The sequence below is a fragment of the Prionailurus bengalensis genome, chromosome A2, assembly GCF_016509475.1.
Source record: "Prionailurus bengalensis isolate Pbe53 chromosome A2, Fcat_Pben_1.1_paternal_pri, whole genome shotgun sequence".
In the NCBI taxonomy this organism is placed as follows: domain Eukaryota; kingdom Metazoa; phylum Chordata; class Mammalia; order Carnivora; family Felidae; genus Prionailurus; species Prionailurus bengalensis.
The window spans coordinates 53715125-53737354 of record NC_057348.1 but is presented as its reverse complement, the minus strand read 5'-3'; the positions used below and the strand labels follow the sequence as shown (position 1 = coordinate 53737354).

Here is a 22230-nt window from a genome sequence, read left to right as displayed (position 1 = left end):
AAATAAGTGAAGTAGAGTATAAAGACACAATAGAGAAAAGTCAGTAAAACAAAAAGTTGGTTCTTTGGGGGAAAAAATCAACAAAATTGACAAACTAGCTAGAATGACAAAAAAGTAAAGACTCAAATTATTAAACCAGGGGGTGCTTTTATGGCTCAGTTGGTTACATCCAACTTTGGCTCAGGTCATGATCTCATGGTTCATGGATTCGAGCCTCACATCAGGCTCTGTGCTGAAAGCTCAGAGCCCGGACCCTGCTTCGGATTCTGCGTGTCTCCCTCTCTCTTTTTGCCCCTACCCTGATCACGTGCTCTTTCTCTCTTTCAAAAATAAATAAACATTAAATTTTTTACAATTATTAAGTCAGGCATGAAAAGGGGGATATTACTACCAATCCTACAAAAACTAAAAGAGGTTACAAGGTAATATTATGAGCAATTGTATGCCAACAAATTAGATAACTTAGATGAAATGGACAAACTTTTAGAAAGACACAAACTAGTGACATTAAATCAAGAAGAAACAGAAAATATGAATAGACCTCTAACAAGCAAAGAGATTGAATTAGTAATCAAAAGACTTCCCACAAAGAAAAGCCCAGAACCAATAGCTTCACTGGTGAATTTTACTAAACATCTAAAGATGAATTAACACTGATCTTTTACAAATTCTTGCAAAAACAAACAAACAAACAAAACAAAACAGAAGAAGAAATACTTCCCAACTCATTCTCTGAGGTCAGTACTACCTTAGTACCAAACCAGACAAAGAAAACTATAGATCAATATACTTTGATAATAAAAACATAAAAATCCTCAACAGAATACTAGCAAACCAAATCCAGCAGCATATAAAATGGATTATACACCATGACCATGTGGGACTTATTCCAGGAATGCAAGGTTGGTTCAACATACAAAAATCTATCAATGTAATTCATCATATAAATAGAATAAGAAAAAAATCATATGGTCATTTTAATAGATGCGGAAAAAGCACTTGAAAAAATCCAATACCCTTTCATGACAAAAATACTCCAAAGACTAGGAAAAGAAGGGACCTTCCTCAATGTGATAAGGTCATCTACCAGAAACTCACAGTTAACACTGTACTTAATGGTTAAAGACTGGAAGTTCTCCTTCTAATATCAGAAACAAGATAAGGATGTTCACTCTTGTCACTTCTAGTCAATATTGTACTGGAGTTTCTAGCCACAGCAAGTAGGCAAGAAAAAGAAATAAAAGTTTCTCAGATTGGAAAGGAAGAAGTCAAAGTATTCTTATATGCAGCTGACATGATCTTGTGTATAGGAAATCCTCAGGAATCCACACAAAAAAACCATTAAAGAAATAAATGAGTTCAGTCAGGTTGTAGGACACAAGATCAATACACAAAAATCAATTGTATTTCTATACACGAATAACGAATACTCTGAAGAAGAAATTAAGAAAACAGTTTCAGTTTACACTAGCATTGAAAATAATAATATTTAGGAATAAACTTAACCAAAGAAGTGTGAGATTTGGACATCATCAAAAGAAATTAAAGAAGACCTGAACAAATAAACTGATTTGAAGATTTATAATTGTTAAGATGGTAGTACTCACCAATTGATGGTTGCAATCCCACCAAATTTCCCACTAGCGTTTTTGCATGAATTGAGAAGTTGATCATAACATTTATATTGAAATGCAAGGGACCCAAACAAGCTCTTGAAAAAGAGCTCTCTTTCATAAACATTCTTGAAAAAGAAGAATAAATTTGGAGGACTCACATGTTCCAATTTCAAAACTTACTAGAAAGCTGTATCATTCAAGATGGTATGGTACTGGCATACAGATAGACATACAAATCAATGAAATAGATTTGAGAGTCCAGAAATAAACCATCACATTTATGGTCTATTAATTTTTGTGTTTTTTCCCATTTTATTGACGGAGAGTTGACAAAACTGTAAAGTATTTAAAATGTACATCATGGTGATTTGATATATGTATGCATTGTGAAAGGATTTCCATCATCTGTTTAATTAACACATCTATCACCTCACATGTTTACCTTTTGTGTGTATGTGAGAACATTTTAGTTTTATTCTGTTAGGAAACGTCAGTTATATAAAACATTGTTATCAACTATAATCACCGTATTTTACATTATGTTCTTAGACCTTGTTTGTCTTTTTTTTTTTTAAGTTTATTTATTTTGAGAAACAGAGAGAGAGACAGAGACAGAGACACACAGAGAGAGTGAGTGGCTAAGGGGAAGACAGAGGGAGAGAAAGAATCCCAAAGCAGGCTCCATACTGTCAACATGGAGCTCGACCTGGGGCTCGAACTCATGAACTGTGAGATCATGACATGAGCCAAAATCAAGAGTAGGATGCTTAACCATCTAAGCCACCCAGGCACCCCCAGACCTTGTTCATCTTATAGCTAAAAGTTTGTACCCTTTTACCAACCTCTGCCTACTTCCCCAATCCATCTTATTCTCTGCAACCACAACCAATTTTTTCTACTCTGTTTCTATGAGTTTGACATCTTTTTTTTCGGGATTCCACATACAAGTGATAACATGCAGTATTTGTCTTTTTATGTCTGGCTCATTTCACTTAACATAATGCCTTCTAGGTACATCTATATTGTTACAAATGGCAAGATGTCTTTCTTTCTCATGGTTGAATAATATTCCATTGTATATCCACACACCACAACTTCTGTATCCATTTATCTGTTGATTGACACTTGAGATGTTTCTATATATTTATTTTTGAGAGAGAGGGAGAGAGAGAGAAAGAGAGAGAGAGACAGAATCGAAAGCAGTCTCCAGTCTCTGAGCTGTCAGCACAGAGCCCAACGTGGGGCTCAAACTCACAAGCCGTGAGGTGAGCTGAGCTGAAGTTGGATGCTTAACCGACTAAGCCACCCAAGCACCCCCATGCACTTTATTTTTTTATTTTTTATTCATTATTATTTTTTTAATGTTTGTTCATTTTTGAGAGACAGAGAGAGACGGAGCATGAGCAGGGAAGGGCAGAGAGAGGGAGACACAGAATCTGAAACTGGCTCCAGGCTCTGAGCTGTCAGCACAGGGCCCAACACGGGGCTCAAACTCATGAACTGCGAGATTCTGACCTGAGCCGAAGTCAGACATTCAACCAACTGAGCCACCCAGGCACCCCACTTTATTATTTTTTTAATGTTTATTTATTTTGAGAGAGAGAGAACACATGCACATGTGCATGGGGGAAGGGACAGAGAGATAGGAGAGAGAGAATCCCAAGCAGGCTCCGTGCTGTCAGTGCAGAGCCCTACATGGGGCTCAGTCTCACAGTGAGATCATGACCTGAGTTGCAGTCAAGAGTTGGTCACTTAACTGACTGAGATACCCACGCGCCCTTGAACTGCACACTTTAAATAGGTTAATTTTATGATGTGTATATTTTATCTCAATTTTTTAGAAAAAGTGAAAAATACTGAAGCTAGGCAAAGGGATCCAACACATAGATAACAGAGTTTCTTAAAGAAAGTCAAAATAAATGAAACAGAAAAAAATAGTCAAAATTATAATTTATGAAAAATTTCCTGAAATTAAAAAATGTGAAACAACATATTCAAAAAACACATCACAAACCTGAGTAAATTGATGCCAAATAACCAACATCAAGACATATTGTAGGGGCACTTGGGTGGCTCAGTCGGTTGAACAGCTGACTTCGGCTCAGGTCATGATCTCATGGCTCTTGAGTTTGAACCCTGCATCGGGCTCTGTGCTGACAACTCAGGGCCTGAAGTCTGCTTGGGATTCTGTGTCTCCCTCTCTCTCTGCCCCTGCCCCCTTGTGCTCTGTCTCTCTTTGTCTCTCAAAAATGAATAAATGTTAAAAAAATTTTTTAAAAAGACATATTGTAATAAAAGTATTGATCTTAAAAAGAAAGAAAAATAGCGGTGCCTGGGGGGCTCAGTCGGTTGAGTGTCTGACTTTGGCTCAGGTCATGATCTCACAGTCTGTGGGTTCGAGCCCTGCGTCGGGATCTGTGCTGACAGCTCAGAGCCTGGAGCCTGCTTCAGATTCTGTGTCTCCTTCTCTCTCTCTGCTTCTCCCCCACTCATGCTCTGTCTCTCTCTGTGTCAAAAATAAATAAACATTAAAAAAAATTTAAAGAAATAAAAAGAAAGAAAAATCATCTGGCCATATTGACAAAAAAAGCAACAATACAATGACTTATGAGAGAAAGAAGATTAGTTTGTCATCAGGCTTTTGGATGGCAGTGCATTATGCCGGAAGAAAATGGAATGATGCAGTAAATAAAACGTTAGCCAAGGACTCTATATCCAGCAAAACTGATCTTCCAAGTAGAAAGAACAGAGATAAATTGTTATCAACATGCAAAAACTTGGGGAACATTCTTCCTATAAGCCGTAAGTTATCTTTTAGACCATGCACTTCAGACAACCATAATTAGTGAAGAGTGACGAAACCAGTAAATAAAAGTTTGTGTCTAGAATTAAGCCTTAGTGAGGATTAAAGGGGATTGCTGTTTACAATGGCAGATGCTCTGACCATGAAGATATAGAACCACCATATATAATATATATCAAGGCATGATGCCTCAGTTCCTTTGCATAAGATAAATAAATAAATAAAAGAGAGCATGTGTGTGAGTGGGGAAGGGGCAAAGGGAGAAAGAGAATCTTAGGCAGACTCCACCCTCAGCACGGAGCCCGACATGGGGCTTGAGCTCATGACTGTGAGCAGAAACCAAGAGTCAGATGCTTAACCCACCAAGCCACCCAGGTGCCTCTAGAAACACCATTTAAACAATGAAGATGAGCAGAGTATATACAAAAACAACACTTAACTCTACTTAGTAATCATAATCAGAAGTGGTATATTACTATTTTCACCCCATGACTATTGTATGTGTAAAATGGAATTAGCAAATGAGTGATCATGGAACATTCTAATTCGGTAATCCTCTGTATCCTGAACCAAAATTTTCAGTGGGGAAGAAAAGAGATGGGAATGTAATATAGAACAAGGTAAGTAAAAACCCTGTAGTCCTGAATTTGAGTTAGAAATAGCAGTATGGGGGGGCCTGGGTGGCTCAGTAGGTTAAGTGTCCCACTCTTGACTTCAGCTCAGGTCATGATCTCATGGTTCGTGGGTTTGAGCTCCACATCAGGCTCTGCACTCATAGTGCAGAGCCTGCCTGGGATTCTCTTTCTCTGCCCCTCCCTCACTTATGCACTCTCTCTCAAAATAAATAAAATTAAAAAAAAAGTATGTATGAACTCATGAAGTATTTTATCTTTGTGTGTGTGCATGTGAGGGTGCACTTTTTTTTTTACCCCACTTTGCCCACTGAAAAGGTAGAGAAACGATCAACCAGTACGTCCTTAGTGTGCAGACTATACTCTTGAATTACCATTTCCCACTGAAAGAAAGAAATCAGGGCTTCTTGGAGAAATGGCTGATTCCAGGTCTGGGTTCAGAGAAAGGTCTGAGATGAACCTGCAACATCTTGATGGACTAGATAGCAAGGAAATCATCAGAGACTATTAGGTTCAAGTGAAAAGGACTCAGGAGCCAATTCAAGAGGCCCAAATGGGACAATCTGAGCTTCAATAAGAATAAAAACTGCATTGGGTTGAAATCCAGCTAATACGTTTATATCTAGGAGTTCATTAAGTGACACTAGAATAAAACTATATGAAACCAACTGGGCACTTTCTGAGTATGTCAGAGATGTCCTCATTATCTTGAAATGTGAATAAGGAATCAGGCACATATCCAATCTTTCCAGTATACTTGTACCACTGCATAAATAAATAATAGGTGAGGGGAAGTGTCTCCTCATACAATTATTCCAGCTAGTGTATGAAAACAACATGATAGAATATCATCATTGTACCACTGCCAATGAATGAATGGAGCTCTAGGCACTGAGATTAATGGGAACTAACATCAAATAAGAGTGAAGACCAGATCTGATGTGCCTTTGGTGAGAGAAAATACCACCATGCACAGTCTTGCCAAGAGGATCGGATCTCACTCTGATCCAGTCTCTGGAACCAGCTGCGAATGTGAAGGATGTACAGAGGGCAGAGCAGTGTGTTGAACTGAACCCTGAGGAAGCAGTCAGCAACATCAGACTGTAGGAGATATTACAGGTCCCATGATTTGGATGCTTCACAGATATATGATAAGAAAAATCAACGGAAGGAAAGGGAACCAAAACTTAAAACACATACCAAAAATGTTTACATGGACAAGACTAAGCCACAATATCTATGGATGCACACCTAGGTGAGGAAACCAAAATGAAACGCAAGGAGTGATTACTATAAAAGTGCGGGTAGGGGTCAGTTTTGGGGGAAGAGAGGAGGATGGACATGGGAGGGGCTTCTGAGATGGCTAGAAAAGTTCCAGTTCTTGACTGGAGTGATACTTACAAGGGGTTCACAGTAAAGTACTTCATTAAACCATACATTTGTTTTGGGTAATCATCTGTATCTGTGTTTTATTTTTACCATAAGAACATTTTGTGGGAAACAGAGAAAATAAGGTAAAAAAGGATTTAAGATGCCAGTGTTTCTGTTTTTAAAAAGAGAATGCTGGTGTATTAAAAATGTTTATCAAGGCATGATGCCTCAATTCCTTTTCATAAGATTAAAAATACCTCTTGGTATTGCTGTCATGAAGATGAATATATTCTCAGTTGAAAGTAACTTGGGTCACTCAAACATTCGAACAAGAGCTGTGTGGTTTATATTAATAATGAACAATCTCAGACCTTGGTCACCCGAGCTAGGCATCTAGCCATAGCCTGTCTGCCTTCACTGTAACAAGAGAAGATGGTTGAAATGATTTCTAAGGTGTTTTACAGTTCTGTGAGTCTGATGATCATTTTCATATTATTAACACTTAATATGCATTTTTCTGCATTTCAGCCTACTGTAATTTACTTAAATGTATGCTATGAAATGCTTTTCCGAAGTGACCTTACCCGCCATGATACCTTCTCTGTGGGTCTTCTCTTTGTCATTGCTTTTCTCTGGAACTTTAGGCATTGATAAGGGTTTGGCTAAATAAAGTGTGGTGCAGGGGGTGCCTGGCTGCCTCAGTCAATAGAGCACATGACTCTTGACCTCAGGGTTGTGAATTCAAGCCCCACGTGGTGTCTATAGATTACTTAAAAGAAAAAAAAAAGTGTGGTGCAACCAAACTATGGATTCCTCTGCAGTCATCTGAAAGGACTAGGTGGACCTGTATTCCTGATATTGTAGATACATTTCCAAGATGAGAAAAATACACACATTCCAAACGTACACAATGTTGGAATTTTTAAAAATTATGTGGAAATTTTCATTTAACATGCCATTAGTTTTCTCAGGGAGCTGGATTTGGTGAGTGGAAAAATATTACGGAGGAACAGAAGACATTACCTTTTTTTTCTTATATTTTTGTGTAGTTTCTCAAAATTATTTTAAAATTGAAGAATCATAAAGTGCTTGTAGTAAAATGTCCAGCTTGAGGAATTTTCACAAAATGTTCACAAACTCTCATACAACCAACCCTTTGATCATGAATCAGAACAGCTCCAGACCCCCCAAAACTCCCTCATGCCTTCTCCCAGTCAGTACCTCCTACCGAGGGTAACCACTATCCTTATTTCTAACTGTACAGTTAATTTTTTATGAGCAAGATTACTTCTACAATATAAAACATCAAAAGACAACAGCCTCCAAGGATTTCTTTCATGTATTTATCCAACAACAAAACAACATAACTTCTAGAAACACAAAAATAAATGTGGGTCCTTAACTCCAAGCAGCTCACAGGCTAATGACTAATCAAATATCAGAGCCCATGAGAAGCATGAATCTAGTCCCACCAGCGCAAGGGACCACTGGAAGAAGTGGAGCAAAGTTTCACAGAAAAGTAGGGCTTTAAAGGATGAGTAGGAGCTGACTGACGGCGGCTGCAGAACGTACAAGGCTAGAAAGAACCTTTGTAAGTGAGCACAAATAAAAACTAGCTCTTTAAGATACCAGTTTATGGGGCGGTCTGGTAACGGGTTAATCCTATTTGGTTTGGCTTCCGAAGCTGTCAATCAGAATGACGTCATTGTTGATCAGGTTACTCGGGAGGCGTACATTTATTTGCCATCCAGGTAATGAGGAAAAGGAAGTCTCCGGAAACTAACCCTGGTTGCCCAGGAGGGGAAAACCATGCACCCTGCAGAGGCTGCAAAGCCCTTAATTAAATTCAACCACTGTAAGAAATACATCTACAGCTTCAGTGTGCCCCAGTGCTGCCCCCTCTGCCAGCAAGTCATGAGCTCGAGGAAGCTGGAGGAAGCACCTGTTAGCATCTCCGATCCCTTTACCAATGGGCATCAAGAAAAATGTTCGTTCCTCCTCAGACCAACTCAAGGGACGTTTCTTAGGTACGGTGTTTTTTAAGTGTTACATTTAATTCTGTAAACTTTTCCTTTTGTGTTGTGGTCACTAAAACTTTCTAACATGTACGATACAGGGTGAGGCTTGGTGGATAGTCTTGCCAGTTGTTTTGACATTAAATCCTAAAATGTAGATCTACTCGTTTCATAAAGATAGATGGTGTATGTACTTTCCTAGAGGGATAAGTGCAAGAATATATGAAGAACATGTGAAGGTCAAACCTGCTTATACAATCTTAGGAGAGGAAAACTGAAAGCTTGGAACTTTTTTTTACCCATAGATTTTGCACTAAGAGGCTAACTGGGAAAACGACCCAGCAGCTACTCCAGTCAAAATAATTCCTTTACCGTGAGTTAGCCTGAAATATCTGTGGCAAACAGGTACCATGTACAAAAGCCTGAAAAACGGCCACATACAGACTATTCTACATGGTGGTGAATTAAATTGAAGACCAGACCTGGTGTGCCTCAATTGTGGATGCCACCTGACTTTAAGAAAGATTTCAGAAATCAAAAGAAAGGACCTTACCTCCTTAGTGTCCCTGTGGAGTTTACAATGGAACTAGAAGTGGCCCAGCACAAGCCAGGTGTTGAGAGCATGGATGCTACAGAACGATGGCACGTGCTTTAGCAAGCGTGTTCGTGAGCATCATTGTGACCTAATGCCGAGACATCCTAGCCTTTTGAAATCCCTCCTCCCAACGCTCATGTGCCCTCAAGAGCTCTGGTTTGGGGTAAGACGATTGGAGTTGTCTATTTATTTCCCTGCTTACTAACTTCCTTAATTGATTTCCTTCCTGTCCTTATGTGGATAAAATGAACGAAAGTGTGCAGTTTTGCACCCCTGACTCTTCCCAGAGGTCACAGGATATAGAGAGAACAGTGCAGGCCGTAGTACCACAAAGCCCCCAATTCCTATCCTGTTTTCAGACAGCATCAGACCCTCTGGAGTCTCTGTTCCTCATCTGCAAAATGAGGGTCCTGCCGACCTTTCAGGGTGGTGAGGGGCAGTGATAAGGCAGAAACATGACCCGGGCACCAGACACAAAGTGGAGCCAACATGCTCTTTTCCATGCTATTCTTTTCATATTCAGTTCAGAATGTAACTGGCAGAAACTTCATTTCCCTTATCTAAATCATGAAGCCCAAAATGTTTCACAAGATCCGATCCCTCATTCATGCTAACTTGGAGAATTACTTGGCTAGATTCTGAAAGCTTTTGAATAAAGTGATTAAAATTCAGAATTCATCCACTATAACATTGATTCATTCAACAAATCCTTACCAAGCATCTCTGTGTGGGAAATGCCAGGGATGTCACAGTGAATGAGCCAGAGCCCTGCTCTCCAGAACATGATAGGCTTTTGGGTTGGCCCCTAATAAGCATTTATGTACTCTGTGATGTGGTAGCAATACTGATGGGCCTGGCCTTCCTTGGCATCAGCACAAGGGAGGTGGTGGTGTTGAAACAGGTTATATGCTTTAGCATCCTCCCATCCCCTCACGCCAGGATCTGCAGAACTTCAAGTAGTCCCCTGCCCACCAGACCTTCTAAGGCCAACTTCTAAACTGTTCCTTTCCCTCTCATCCAATTTCCAAACTCTCAAGAATGACTCCCACTATTCACCTTGAGAAAATTTCATCTACTTTGTAAAAGAGAACCTTCAATGACCCTCGGAAATCACTGAGGTTCTCATCAAACTAGGTTAAGATCTCTCAGGGCTGCCACATATGGTTGTACAGGTTGTACACTGCCCAAAGATGCTTTGTCAAGGTGGTTTTGGGTCCTGAAACTCAGGAGGCACTACACCTAGCAAGCCAAACATGCTGGGCAGAGCTGCATCTGCAGGAAAAAAGGGAACTTTTCTTAATTTGTACAAAGGAGTTGTATGAGAGAGAGGTGGCTCTGCCACTGCCCCTATGACATGCTTCTGTAATAGTCTACATTTTTTTCCCCTTGAGAGCACTTATCTGTTAAAAACTCGTTAAACTAAAAAGTCTTCTCGGGAAGCAAGCAAACTCCAAGAGGGCAGAGACCTTGTCAGGCTTATTTCCTGTTGTGCTACTAGCCTTTCACTTCAAATGACAGGCCCATAGTTCGTTCACACCTGATAAATATCTGTTGCATGACTGAGAAATAACTGAAGGACAGGGGGAGGGAAGGAACACCTAGGATTGAGGCAGGAAACAAAGTGCAGTGACATGCTTATGCAGCAATCTTGGGGTAAGTAAGTGCAGCGCTACAATCAGACTGGTACCTTGTTGCCCAGCTTCATTCTCAGCCTCTGAACCCACAGTCTCAAAACCCTCAAAGTGGTGGCTGCAACAAGATGACCTGGGGGATCACTGTGAAGGTGGGGCAGCCATTTGTGTTTTCAGTCATTTTAAAGCCTCGGACTGCTCACTTTAATGAGGAACCTGCGGTCTCATGAAGGAGCTTTATCATTTAACAACAACTTCTGATTTATTTACTAAAAGTTATTTTAATGTTTATTTTTGAGAGAGAGAGAGAGAGAGAGAGAGGAGGGGGGAGATAGCATGAGCAAGGAAGGGGCAGAGAGAGAGGGAGACACAGAATCTGAAGCAGGCTCCAGGCTCTGAGCTGTAAGCACAGAGCCCGATGCGGGGCTGGAACTCATAAACTGTGAGATCATGAGCCAAAGTTGGACGCTTACCAACTGAGCCAACAATAACCTCTGATTTATTTGACACTTGCAGGCACTCAACTGGTATTTTATTCTTACAACCAGCTTGCTAGGAGGTTTATGATATTCCCATTTTCCAGATGAGGAAACTGAGATCAGAGAGAGAAAGTGACTTGCTAATGTCCCCGTGCTAGTAAATGATGGCCTGGGATTGGAAATGAAGGTTAAATCATACGGAATCATAGATTTAATGAACAGTCTCAGGTAAAGAGTAATTTCAGAAAACAAGGCCATCCAGGAAAAGTGGGTGTGGCTGCAGGCTATAAAGACCAAAAGACACTACTTTAGTTTTGAAGGTAGAGGTCCACTGAGATGCACTCAGGATCCTCTCCCCGGTCAGCCTGTAACCTCGCCTACAAGGCGGGAAGTATGAGGATCTCTTTCAACAACTGACCTCCAGCTGTGCCCTTCAGCTGGGCAGCTAAGAGTTAAGCTGACTTTATGCTCTAGGAGGGATGGCCTTCCAAGGCCTTCCACTGCCTTTAGTGATGGGGGGCCAAAAAAATCCAGCTGGGGGGGCCGGGGGAGTATTTTCTACCTCAGATGTACTCTTGGCTCAACCAGTTTTGAAACAGTGCTTCCATTCACATGGCCACTGATGGCAAGAAACTTGGCACCGGCCAAGATCACTCTCCTGCTTTTAAATATGGACTCTTCATGCCAGTCATGTGCAAATGAGAAAAAACACAAAACTTGTTTCTTTCAGGGAGTACGATGGAAGGTCTGATCTTCACGTGGGAATAACCAACACAAATGGTGAGTGCACTGCCACTGGTTTTTTGTTTTGTTTTGTCTTTTTAAAAACTTAAAATGTCCTCACACTACTAGGTAGGAGAGAGTGGTATTTCTAGAGAAAAAGTGCTCATGACAACATTTAATTAGGGAATTCCTCTTTTCCCTGGGTTCTCATACCGTACCATTAGGTGGGCGATGCTTACTCCCCTTAAAAGAGAAATACTTGACTTTACAGTAACTTAGTACTAATGACAATCCTAAATATTTGAAAGCTTGTTAATGTTTTCTCAGCCAAGAGTATCACCAAGCCTGTTTTGTTGGTTTTTTGAGAGAGGAACATGATTTCTTCTTGTGTTGGAACCAGAATCTGGACCCAGCACACTGCCACTGGGTCCTCACACACCAGGGTCTCTGGTGGCCAGGCACGGGCCTCAGAAATAAACCAAGGGACAGAGGACTTGGGCATGTGGTGGGTTCACTTAAAAAAAAAAAAAAAAGTCATGTTTAAACAAAGCAGTTCCTTTGCCCAGACTTAGCTCTGAGGGCACAGCCTGGAGGCCCTGAAGACAGAGCATCCAGTGTACAGGAAGAGGGCCTGGTACCCCAGTCACAGGGGGTCGCGGGCCTAGGGATGGTGAGCAAAGCCAGGCAGGTGAGGCTGTGATCACAGGCCTCATAAGTCAAGTCTGAAGGCAACCTTTCTGCACCTGCTCAAGGCGGGAGAAAACTGACCAGCGAACAGAAACCCAGGACTGGATTTTTGAACTCAGATTTACCCACATGAGCAAATTTGCCACCCATTTCATCAGTGGAAATTTATTGCTGATTTAAGGAAAGAAGATAGACCCATTCGCAAATAGAAAACTTGAGCAAAAAATATTTGGAGATGAATATCTATTCTAGTCTCCATTTCCTGGGGGCAACTTCACAGTGCTGGAGAACAGGTAGAGCAAGAACTGGGTTTCCCTGAAAGAAATGCTTTGCTGAGGGCCCAGGAGGCAGAGGCTCGTAACCCCCAATCCTGACTCTAGGCAAGGCCCTCTCTAAATCTGTTAGGTGGGTGGCTGCCTCCCCAGCTTGATCCTGCAGGAGATTCTAGGGTCTCTCACGGTCTACTGCTCTTCTACAGTAATCACAAAGTACAACTGGGTTTCTGTTATGTGGCATTTCCCAGGGGCAGTTGTCATTTTCTGATGGCCTCTAAACAGAGGTGCATTTTCCCTTGGGCTTCCGCATGACTCCAGTTTTGGTTGCAGGAGTTGTGTATAATTACACCATGCACGGGGTCCAGCGAGATGAAGCAGGGTGGGAGCAGAGTGTAAGCATCCCTTTACTGCAGCCTGGCATGTATGGACTGATGGATCAGTGGGACAAGTACCTGGAAGACTTCTCCACCTCGGGAGCCTGGCTGCCTCAGAGGTACAGGGCTGCAGGGGCCACCCGCTCATTCACCATGCAGGTGGGACCCCAGCTCAGAGGACTCTTAAGCTGTTTAGTTCATGGTGAGCCTGTACCAAGAGAGTAGTACCTGTAACAAAGTTTAAACAGGGGTTGAATTTGGGTTTTCTGCAGAGGTGAGCCAATGTACCTTTACACAATAGAATCACGGCATTTTTTTTTTTTTAATGAATGTTTATTCATTTCTGAGAGAGAGAGAGAGAGAGATGGAGAACATAAGTGGAGGAGGGGCAGACAGAGAGGGGGACAGAGGATTCAAAGCAGGCTCTGCACTGACAACAGCCAGCCTGATGTGGGGCTTGAACTCACAAACCATGAGATCATGACCTGAGCCGAAGTCGGATGCTCAATCGACTAAGCCACCCAGGAGCCCCAGAATCACAGCATCTTAAGAACCAAAAGGACCACAGCTTAGTACTCCAGTTATTTGACTAGATATTTTTACATCCTTAACATTTAATATGTACATCAAGACCCCTATTATATTTCCTTAAACATTTTTTAAATGTTTAACATGTAAAAATAATGTTTTTGTGATTTGGCAAATTTGAAATTTCTCAATTTATTGCTCCCTCAACACTTTAGATATATAGCATACTTGTGAACCTAAATTGTCTTGAGGCTTCCCTTAAAATAAGTTAGACACTGGGATACCCTAAAACCTGGAAGGAGAACTCCATTTCTAGAATGTCAGCTCCGTAAGTTGGCAGTTTCCATACAATGAGTCAGCACATGTAGACACGCCCACTCCTGTCTTATGTAACTTGCAAGTGGACATGGCCCAAACTGCCAAGTGTCCCTCGAAATTGCACCTCTGGGAGCTCTGTCACCAAGGGGGTCAGCACACACAGCCCAGTCCGCTGACAGCCCAATTTCAACTCTGCAAGTCCTTCAACAGCTTCATGGCTTGTTCCTGAGCAGCCTTTTTTTTTTCTTTAAAATTTTTAATGTTTATTTTTGAGAGAGAGACAGAGTGTGAGTGGGCGGGGGAGGTGGGGAGCAGGGCAGAGAGAGAGGGAGACACAGAATTCGAAGCAGGCTGCAGGCTCCAAGCTGTGAGCTATCAGCACAGAGCCCGACGTGGGGCTTGAACTCACAAACTGTGAGATCATGACCTGAGCCGAAGGTAGATGCTTAACTGACTGAGCCACACAGGTGCCCCCTGAGCAGCTTTTAAACCTAAGCCTTCCCTTCTCACCATCCTTCTTTTGTAAGGTATGAAGAAGACCATCACAACTGCTACAGTTACACCCTCACGTTCATTAACTGCATTCTGACCACAGAAGGCAAGGGGCAACTGGACAAGAGTGAGTTCACGGAAAAGTACGTGGTTCCGAGGACAAGGAAGGTTTCCAAGTACATCACACTCTACCGAGGGATAGAGGAGCATGGCTTCTACGTGACTGACTGCCCTGAGGAAGAGACAAACCCTCCTGAGGGGAGCGGTGTGTGCTGAGTGTGCCGTATGCCAGCAGAGGGGTAGCTCAGAACTTCCTACCATTAGTAGATACTAGAGATTTTTAGGTGGGTTAAACTGTGCTTAATACCAATGTGTTATGACTTTATGTTTAGCATATTTCCACTTACTTCAGTATAAGAATTTATAAAATTAATAAAGATTGTCCTGTTTTTAAAAAATGTTTTATTTATTTATTGCAAGAGAGAGAGAGAGAGAGGGCACGAGCATGTGAGTGTAAGCAAGGGGAAGGGCAGAGAGAGGGAGAGAGAATACCAAGCAGGCTCTGTGCTGTCAGCATGGAGCCTGACACAGGGCTTGATCTCACAAACTGAGTCAAAATCACGACTTGAGTCAAAATCAAGAGTTGGTTGCTTAACCAACTGATCCACCCAGGCGCACCTATAAGGGTTTTGTTTGTTTGTTTGTTTGTTTTTTGTTTTTTTTTTTTTTAAAGAGAGCATGAGCTGGTGGGAGGGGACAGAGAGAGGGGGAGGGAGGGATGGAGAGAATCTTAAGCAGGCTCCATGGAGCCTGATATGGAGCCTGATCCCACGACCCTGGGATCATGACCTGAGCCAAAATCAAGAGTCAGATGCTCAATTGACTGAGACACCCAGGCACCACACCCTGGGTTTTAAAAATTGTATTGGATTACAACTAAATTATTCTCATAATGGTTTGATTTTTAAACTGAGATTCCATGATACAGCAGAGTGGCAGCATTTTTATTTACAGAACAATGAAAACTATTTCTATAATTAAAGCTGAACAAATTCACCTTTCCATGTGAACCCAGAAAGTAGGAATTTGTGGAAAGGTGAGCAAGACACAATTAATGAAGTAAATTCACTGGATTGTTTTTATTTAAAAAGCACATGGTAGCTTTTTGACAGCAATAGTGAAACAAAGAGAAGAAAGAAGGAAAGACGTAAGGAAAGCAAGTAAGCCAGGGTCTTGGAATCTAAGTCAGGAAACAGGTTCCACTTCTCAATTAGCCTTTATGAGCATATATGCAAAGTGGATGGCAATTCCTCAAGTCATTCTGTTTCATTCATTTTGCCTGACCTCACATGAGGAGATCAGGGTATTGAGTTTACCAAGGCAAAGCACATCCCCTGCCTACTTTATTATTTTTTAAACTTTATTTATTTATTTAAGTCATCTCTACACCCAGTGTAGGGCTAGAACTCACGACCCTGAGATCAAGAGTCGCAGGCTCCACTGACTGAGCCAGCCAGGAGCCCCTCCTCTGTCTACTTTAAATGCATAATTCAGGAAGGATACAAGGAAAGGTGGACTTCCTTCTCTAACACCTTCAGGGGAAGGAAGGGGGAACAGGTGGGAGGAGTAATTATGAAGAAATGAGGTGACTTAACAACCACATCAGAATTCATATGCGCAAATAATCACTGAACTTTAGCCAAGGAGCGAAATGTTTCAGCATTCCTCTCTGGAAACTGCTTCCAGAGTTCACTTTGTTTTTGACCAAATGTGATATACTGCCACATCTAATCTTATGCCCCAGCTATGGCACCAAATAAATGATGTCTAATTTCCAAAAAACCAAATCCATCTTTAAGGAACCGGTAATTTACCCATAATAAAGATATTCAGAAAACTTGCTACAGATCCGTAAAGCCTGTTACCAAGGAAGCATTTGGGTAATGTTTCAGAACTTGGCAAATTCAGTGGGGGGAAAATGCATGGCATACCAACATTTGCATTTATAAGTTTGGGTCCTTTTAAGAGAAACAAAACTTCCCACCCAGAACATGATACCGCTTTAAACAGAATCATGACTACTATTCTGTGGTGTTCAAGAAATTATAAAGACTTGACTGGATAAAGATGAAAAATCGAGTGTTGAGTTTGGGATATATTCCAGTTTGTCCCTATTCTCTTAACACACTATTTTTGGACTCTACTTCTCTGGTCCAGTTCTTTACCCAATTATTGATAATCAGAGCAGCTGTAATTAATGAGTATTCATTAAGGACTCCATACCTGAGTACATTTCTTAATCTTTCTTCCCTTTTAATCCTTAAGACCACCTTGAGAAGTAGGTACTAACAATATGCCCAATTTGCACATGAAAAGGGAAACTGAGGAAATGACTTGCCCAAAGTCACACAGTGGGAAAACCAGAGATCAAATCTAGGTTTGACTGTGAAGGCCGTGCACATAACCACTGGGCCACCATTTGCCACCATTAGAGAAGATAAAGGAGAAAATAAAGATTGTGCTTCCATCGACATTCAAACAGGGAATGGAAATACATGTCATAAAAATTCGGATAAAATAAGAAGGGTAAATGTTAAAAATGGCAATTTCACGCTTTCTCTTAGTGCAGCATTCCTTGATTTTCAAACAAAGCTTTCACGGCCTCCAGTCCCTGTTTTAGGGACTGCTCTCCAACCTGGGGGTGAGAACGGCAGCAGTCAGCCTATTTCTTCTTTCACTTCAGGAGGTTACAAATTCCCTCTCATAAAAATCACAGTACCACCTTACAAACTTTACCCCTAATGAAGGAAATTAAGCACTGACATAACACCAATAGATGGCAATGTTGCTCAGTTTTGCAGAATTATGAACTGAGAATCCTTCCATTAAGCTTCTTTCATCATACCAGCTAAATGCTAACTGAAGGATGAGGAGAGTCAGCATTGGCACCAACTCTGCTTCCCAGAAGAGTTCTCCAGAACTGGCACCCCCACAATGCATCTCTTCATCTCATGGTCTAGTGCTGCCCTGGGCACACATCTAGTCCTCGTCAACCCTCAAGTAATGACTGACTGCTGGGCTCCTTTTCACTGCAAGGTCATAAAGTTAGCCTCAGGGTTAACTGATTTGAAAGTCTAAAATGATCCGCCCAAAGCATTTCCCCAAAGCTTTCAGGGCATGCATGAATTACTCCTATAACCAGGAAAACCTAATAAACATTATTTTAGAAAAAACACACAATGGCCATTTCTGGCTCCCCTTGCACAGGAGGAGAAACTTCTCCCCATCCCCAGAGCTGTCTTCACTACTTTACCTCCAACTATTTTTCTGTCACCTCCTTCTCCTCCACTGTCACCTACCAGGGCATAGAATAGGCTTTACATTTCCTAGAGAAAACAACTATGGCAGTGCTTATACTTTTGGTTTATCTGAAAGAGGAAAAAGTACACACGCTTCATGCCAGACACTTTCATTTAGTCCACAAAACACACTCAGCATGCTGTGATCATTTCCATTTCACAGGTGAGGAAGCTAAGGTTCAGAGTGATATGGGAAGGCTCCCAAGGTCACCACTGTTTGCCTAGTGTAGACTTGGAATTTGGACCTAGGTTTTTCTAATGCCATTCTTCCTACTTTATCAGAACGTGCTACTTAAAAGTTAGGAAGAGGTGCACCCGGGTGGCTCAATTGGTTAAGCATCTGACTCTTGATTTCACCTCAGGTCATGATCTCATGGTTGGTGAGTTCGAGCCCCACAAGGGGCTCTGCAATATCAGTGTGGAGTCTGCTTGGGATTCTTTGTCTTCCTCTCTCTGCGCCCCTCCCCAGCTCTCTCTCAAAAATAAATAAATAAACTTAAAATAAAAGGAAGAATATCTACCTGTGTAACATTGTTTCTGAAAATAAAAAGATTCTAAACATCTTAAATGCTTGCAATCTTTCATTTTTTAAAAAAGAGTGAATTATTTTGAAATTTAAAAAAAACACTACCTCTTAGTTTAACAGTTTCACAAATGTGCTTTTTCATATCATGTACTCCTACAGGATGTCTCCCTGTATTACACGAAGTGGTAGAAAGACTAAACTTTTTCAGCTTATATATAAAAAAAGTAAAGATTGAAGATAAATCAAGCATTAGATAACTCTCAATTTTAGAAATGGACCTCAGTTAGTTTCATGGAAGTTAACATTCATGGTATAATTATTTGAGTCTGTAATCAGATTTTTAAGAAATCAATTTAGTTGGTAAAATCACAAATGGGAGGTAGGTGGTGGGGAGAAGATAACTCATTTCTTTTCAACCTAAGTACTCCTCCACAAGGGGAAAACTAAGTTAAAAACCAATTCAAGTAAACAGCAACTTAAAAAAAAAAAAAAGAAGAAAGAAAATGACAATGCTTTGACAATAAGGGCAAAAAAAAAAAAAAAAAAAGACGGAATCAAAATTTTATTCCACAAGTAACAATGACTTTTCAGACTTGTGTACAGACTATGCTCAAAAATGTAGGGAAACCTGAGCAGCTCAATCCCGGTTAAACTGCCTAAAACCACGTCCCATTCATGTTGGTTTAATCCCTGCCAATCCCTGTATGAATCACTTAATAGAACTGAGTCTCCTTACAGGAGAACTTAGGTCAGTAGAAGCACAGACATCGGGATTTCCCCACACAGTCTGGGAATGAGGTCAGAAAAATGTCAGTCTCTAAAACTGAAGCTAAGAGAATCAACATACGATAAGCGACTGCACAAATCACTGCCTTCAGATGATGGGTAATGGTGGTTCTTAAGACAGAACTTCCTCTTGTCTCACCAAATGAATCAGCATAGCTGGAAATTACTGGAAGTCCATCACGAGCCAGGCATGGTACTAATAAGCACCTTGTAAGGGCCAAGACACTTAATCTTCCAGCAAGCCTCTGGACATCATTATTATTTTTACTTTTTTTTTTTTTTTTCTCATGGAGGTGAGATTCTTATTCCATAAACCTATTTTCAAGGGAAAGATTCTGCACTTAGTAGATTCAGTGTTGTGCAACCATCACCTCCACTTCCAAAACATTCTATTACCTCTAAAGGAGACTCTGGACCCACCAAACAGTTGCTCCTTAGTCCTTCCCCACTGACCCTGGGAACCACTGATCTGTGTTCTCTATGGATTTACCTATTTTGGATATATACCTGGAATCAAACACTATGTGGCATTTCTTTCACTTGATACGTGTTTGAGATCCATCCATGTTGCACGTACCAGCTCTTCACTCCTTTTTGTGGCTGAACAGGATTCCCTTGTATGTGAAGGCTGAGAACATTAATTCTATTTTATAGATGAGGAAACAGGTTAAGATCACATGGTGAGTAAGGGGATGAGTTGGGATGCAAACCTGTGCCTGACTCCAAAGCATGTAACCACAGCCATCTTGTCATCCAGCCAAGGCCAATTAAAGAAACCAAGCAAGTGCTGACAACCAGAGTCTCAACATTTTAAAAATCCTGAAGACTGGGGCAACTGGGTTGGTCAGGAGGTTAAGCATCCAACTCTTGATTTCAGCTCAGGTCATCAAGGTTTGTGGGTTTGAGCCTAGCGTTGGGCTGTGTGCTGACATTGCAGAGCCTGCCTGGGATTCCCTGTCTCCCTCTCTCTCTCTGCCCCTCGCCTGCCTGTGCTCTTTCAAAATAAATAAATATAAAATAAACTTAAAAAAAAATCCTAATAACTGTAAGCTACTCAGTCTAACCTGAGGAGGTGGTGCCTTAAAGGCAGGGCAGGTTTGCAATACAGAACCATTTTTCGGTGTCCTGTTGCTGCCCCAGCTGGCCCCACCTCCCAAGGGTGACTGACCTGTTCTAGCCATGGGTTCTTCAGGAGGCAGCATGAAGGTAATGCAGTTCACTGAGCCGACAGAACAGCCCTTCTGGCCACAGAACAGCCCTCAGCTCTCGACTTGCTGTGCACAGGAGAGCTGAGCTACGACTGGTTCCTTTGTAGAAGGCTCACCCCATTACCCAGCCTTCAATAAAATTATCTCTGTGGAGACTAATTACAAGTTAAGAACCACACAACGTTTCCAGGTTTGTAAGTGGGGTCCACAGATGGTCCTCATGGAATCTGTGAACCTCCTGAAGATTATGCCAAAACCAGATGCACGAGCATGTTCCTGGTGGGGGCCCCAGGCTGCACCCCAACACTGAGGCAGGGGACCACCACCCAGATGTACCAGCACATACCAGGCCTGCCTGGAGTGTTGGGCAGCCTTCCTTTCTAACCTCCACTCAGGTCCTAATGGTGATGTATTTCTGACTTCACATGCTTTTCTAGGTTGGTTTCACTTTAGCTGTGGAGATCTTATAAAGGCACTAAATAGGACTGAGAGCTCTGGGGTCAAGTCCTCCGCTCGCACTCCGTGGCGGTGGTGTGGGGTGGTCACGTCTCTGAGCCTCAAACCTTCGTCTTGTGGAGGCTCCCACCACTTGAAGTCAAAAGTCTGTTGTGTGATTCTAAGATTTATACCTTAGTATTTCATGATTTATGTTATTTTAAATGATACTATTTTTATTTTTAAATTTCAATTCCCATTTTCCATGTATTTGTAGTTGTTGAAATCAAATTGATTTTCTGTATTGGAAAAAAAGCCTATTGTGTGATAAGCAAGAACACAGGGGTCTGCCCCATCTTAGACTCTACTATCTGAAAATCTGCTGTAACTATTTACAAAAAAAAATGGTATATTGGCTATCCAAATACAAAACATGAGTATAGGAGTCATCAGCAAAATCACTCAAGTTGTGAGTGTCCAGACCACACGGCATGTGCTGGTCTTAGCTGACTGCTCCATGCTTGTGCTGTTTAGACGTGTGCTGTATTGTCACATCATTTCCCCCGCTGTATTAAGTAAAAACGTCTCTTGTGGGACTGGAAAAGCCCAAGAAGAAAGTAGGTGATTTTTTTTTTAAACTTTACTTATTTGAGAAAGAGAGAGAGCACGTGAGCAGGACAGGTAGAGAGAGAGAGGGAAAGAGACAATCACAAGCAGGCTCCATGCTGTCAGCACAGAGCTCAGTGAGGAGCTCGATCCCACAAACCGTGAGATCACGACCTGAGCTAAGATCAAGAGTTGGACACTGAACTGACTGAGCCAACCAGGTGCTATTAAAGTATGGGAGTTTTAAAGGCCCAAGAAATCCCCTTTATTAGAAAAAAAAAATTAGAAGTGATAGTTGAGAAAGGTGGTCACATAAAAGATACAGTCTTGGCCAAGTATGTATTCCTTCTTTTTTGTGTATATATTTTTTGCACTGGGTAACAAAACAACTTGTAAAAAGTGCTCGTTCCACAAAGTTTTGCGGCGTTCTTGAGTGTGGTGTGCTGTTATAAAGCCAGTGAAATTCTTGTATGGAGGGTGCATGGCCAGTCAGCGTGATGCTACTGAGCACATGCTGGTACACTGGGCAGCTTAGACACCTTGGGAGAGCTGAGAGAGAGGATTTGGTGAAGAATTCCAGTTTTAAAGCAAATCTCGGAGGTTTGAGATTTAAGAACCACATAAAACATGCTTGGAAGAGAGTGGGTGAAGCAACTTCTCTCTAAGGCGGCAGCATCTCCCCACTGAACCACAGCCATTTGTGAAGGTGGTTTTATCACAGAGCAAATTTCCAATCTTGCTGAACCTGAGCTTTTTAAAAAAAAAAACACA

The 22230-nt window shown here is 41.5% G+C and overlaps 1 protein-coding gene across 2 annotated transcripts; it reads left to right on the top strand.

The window, feature by feature from the left end:
• The first annotated feature begins 5333 nt into the window (after positions 1 to 5333).
• Positions 5334 to 15037, top strand: MKRN2OS (MKRN2 opposite strand). 2 transcript variants are annotated; one of them, XM_043588154.1, is made up of 4 exons: positions 5334 to 8449; positions 11873 to 11922; positions 13158 to 13320; positions 14575 to 15037. In XM_043588154.1, the coding sequence occupies exons 1-4, from the start codon at positions 8232 to 8234 to the stop codon at positions 14813 to 14815; spliced, it is 672 nt and encodes a 223-aa protein (XP_043444089.1). In that variant the 5' UTR covers positions 5334 to 8231; the 3' UTR covers positions 14816 to 15037. The 2 variants fall into 2 exon arrangements, with proteins under 2 accessions (XP_043444089.1, XP_043444090.1); XM_043588155.1 differs by lacking the exon at positions 11873 to 11922 and having other exon boundaries at positions 8392 to 8449.
• Positions 15038 to 22230: the final 7193 nt, after the last annotated feature.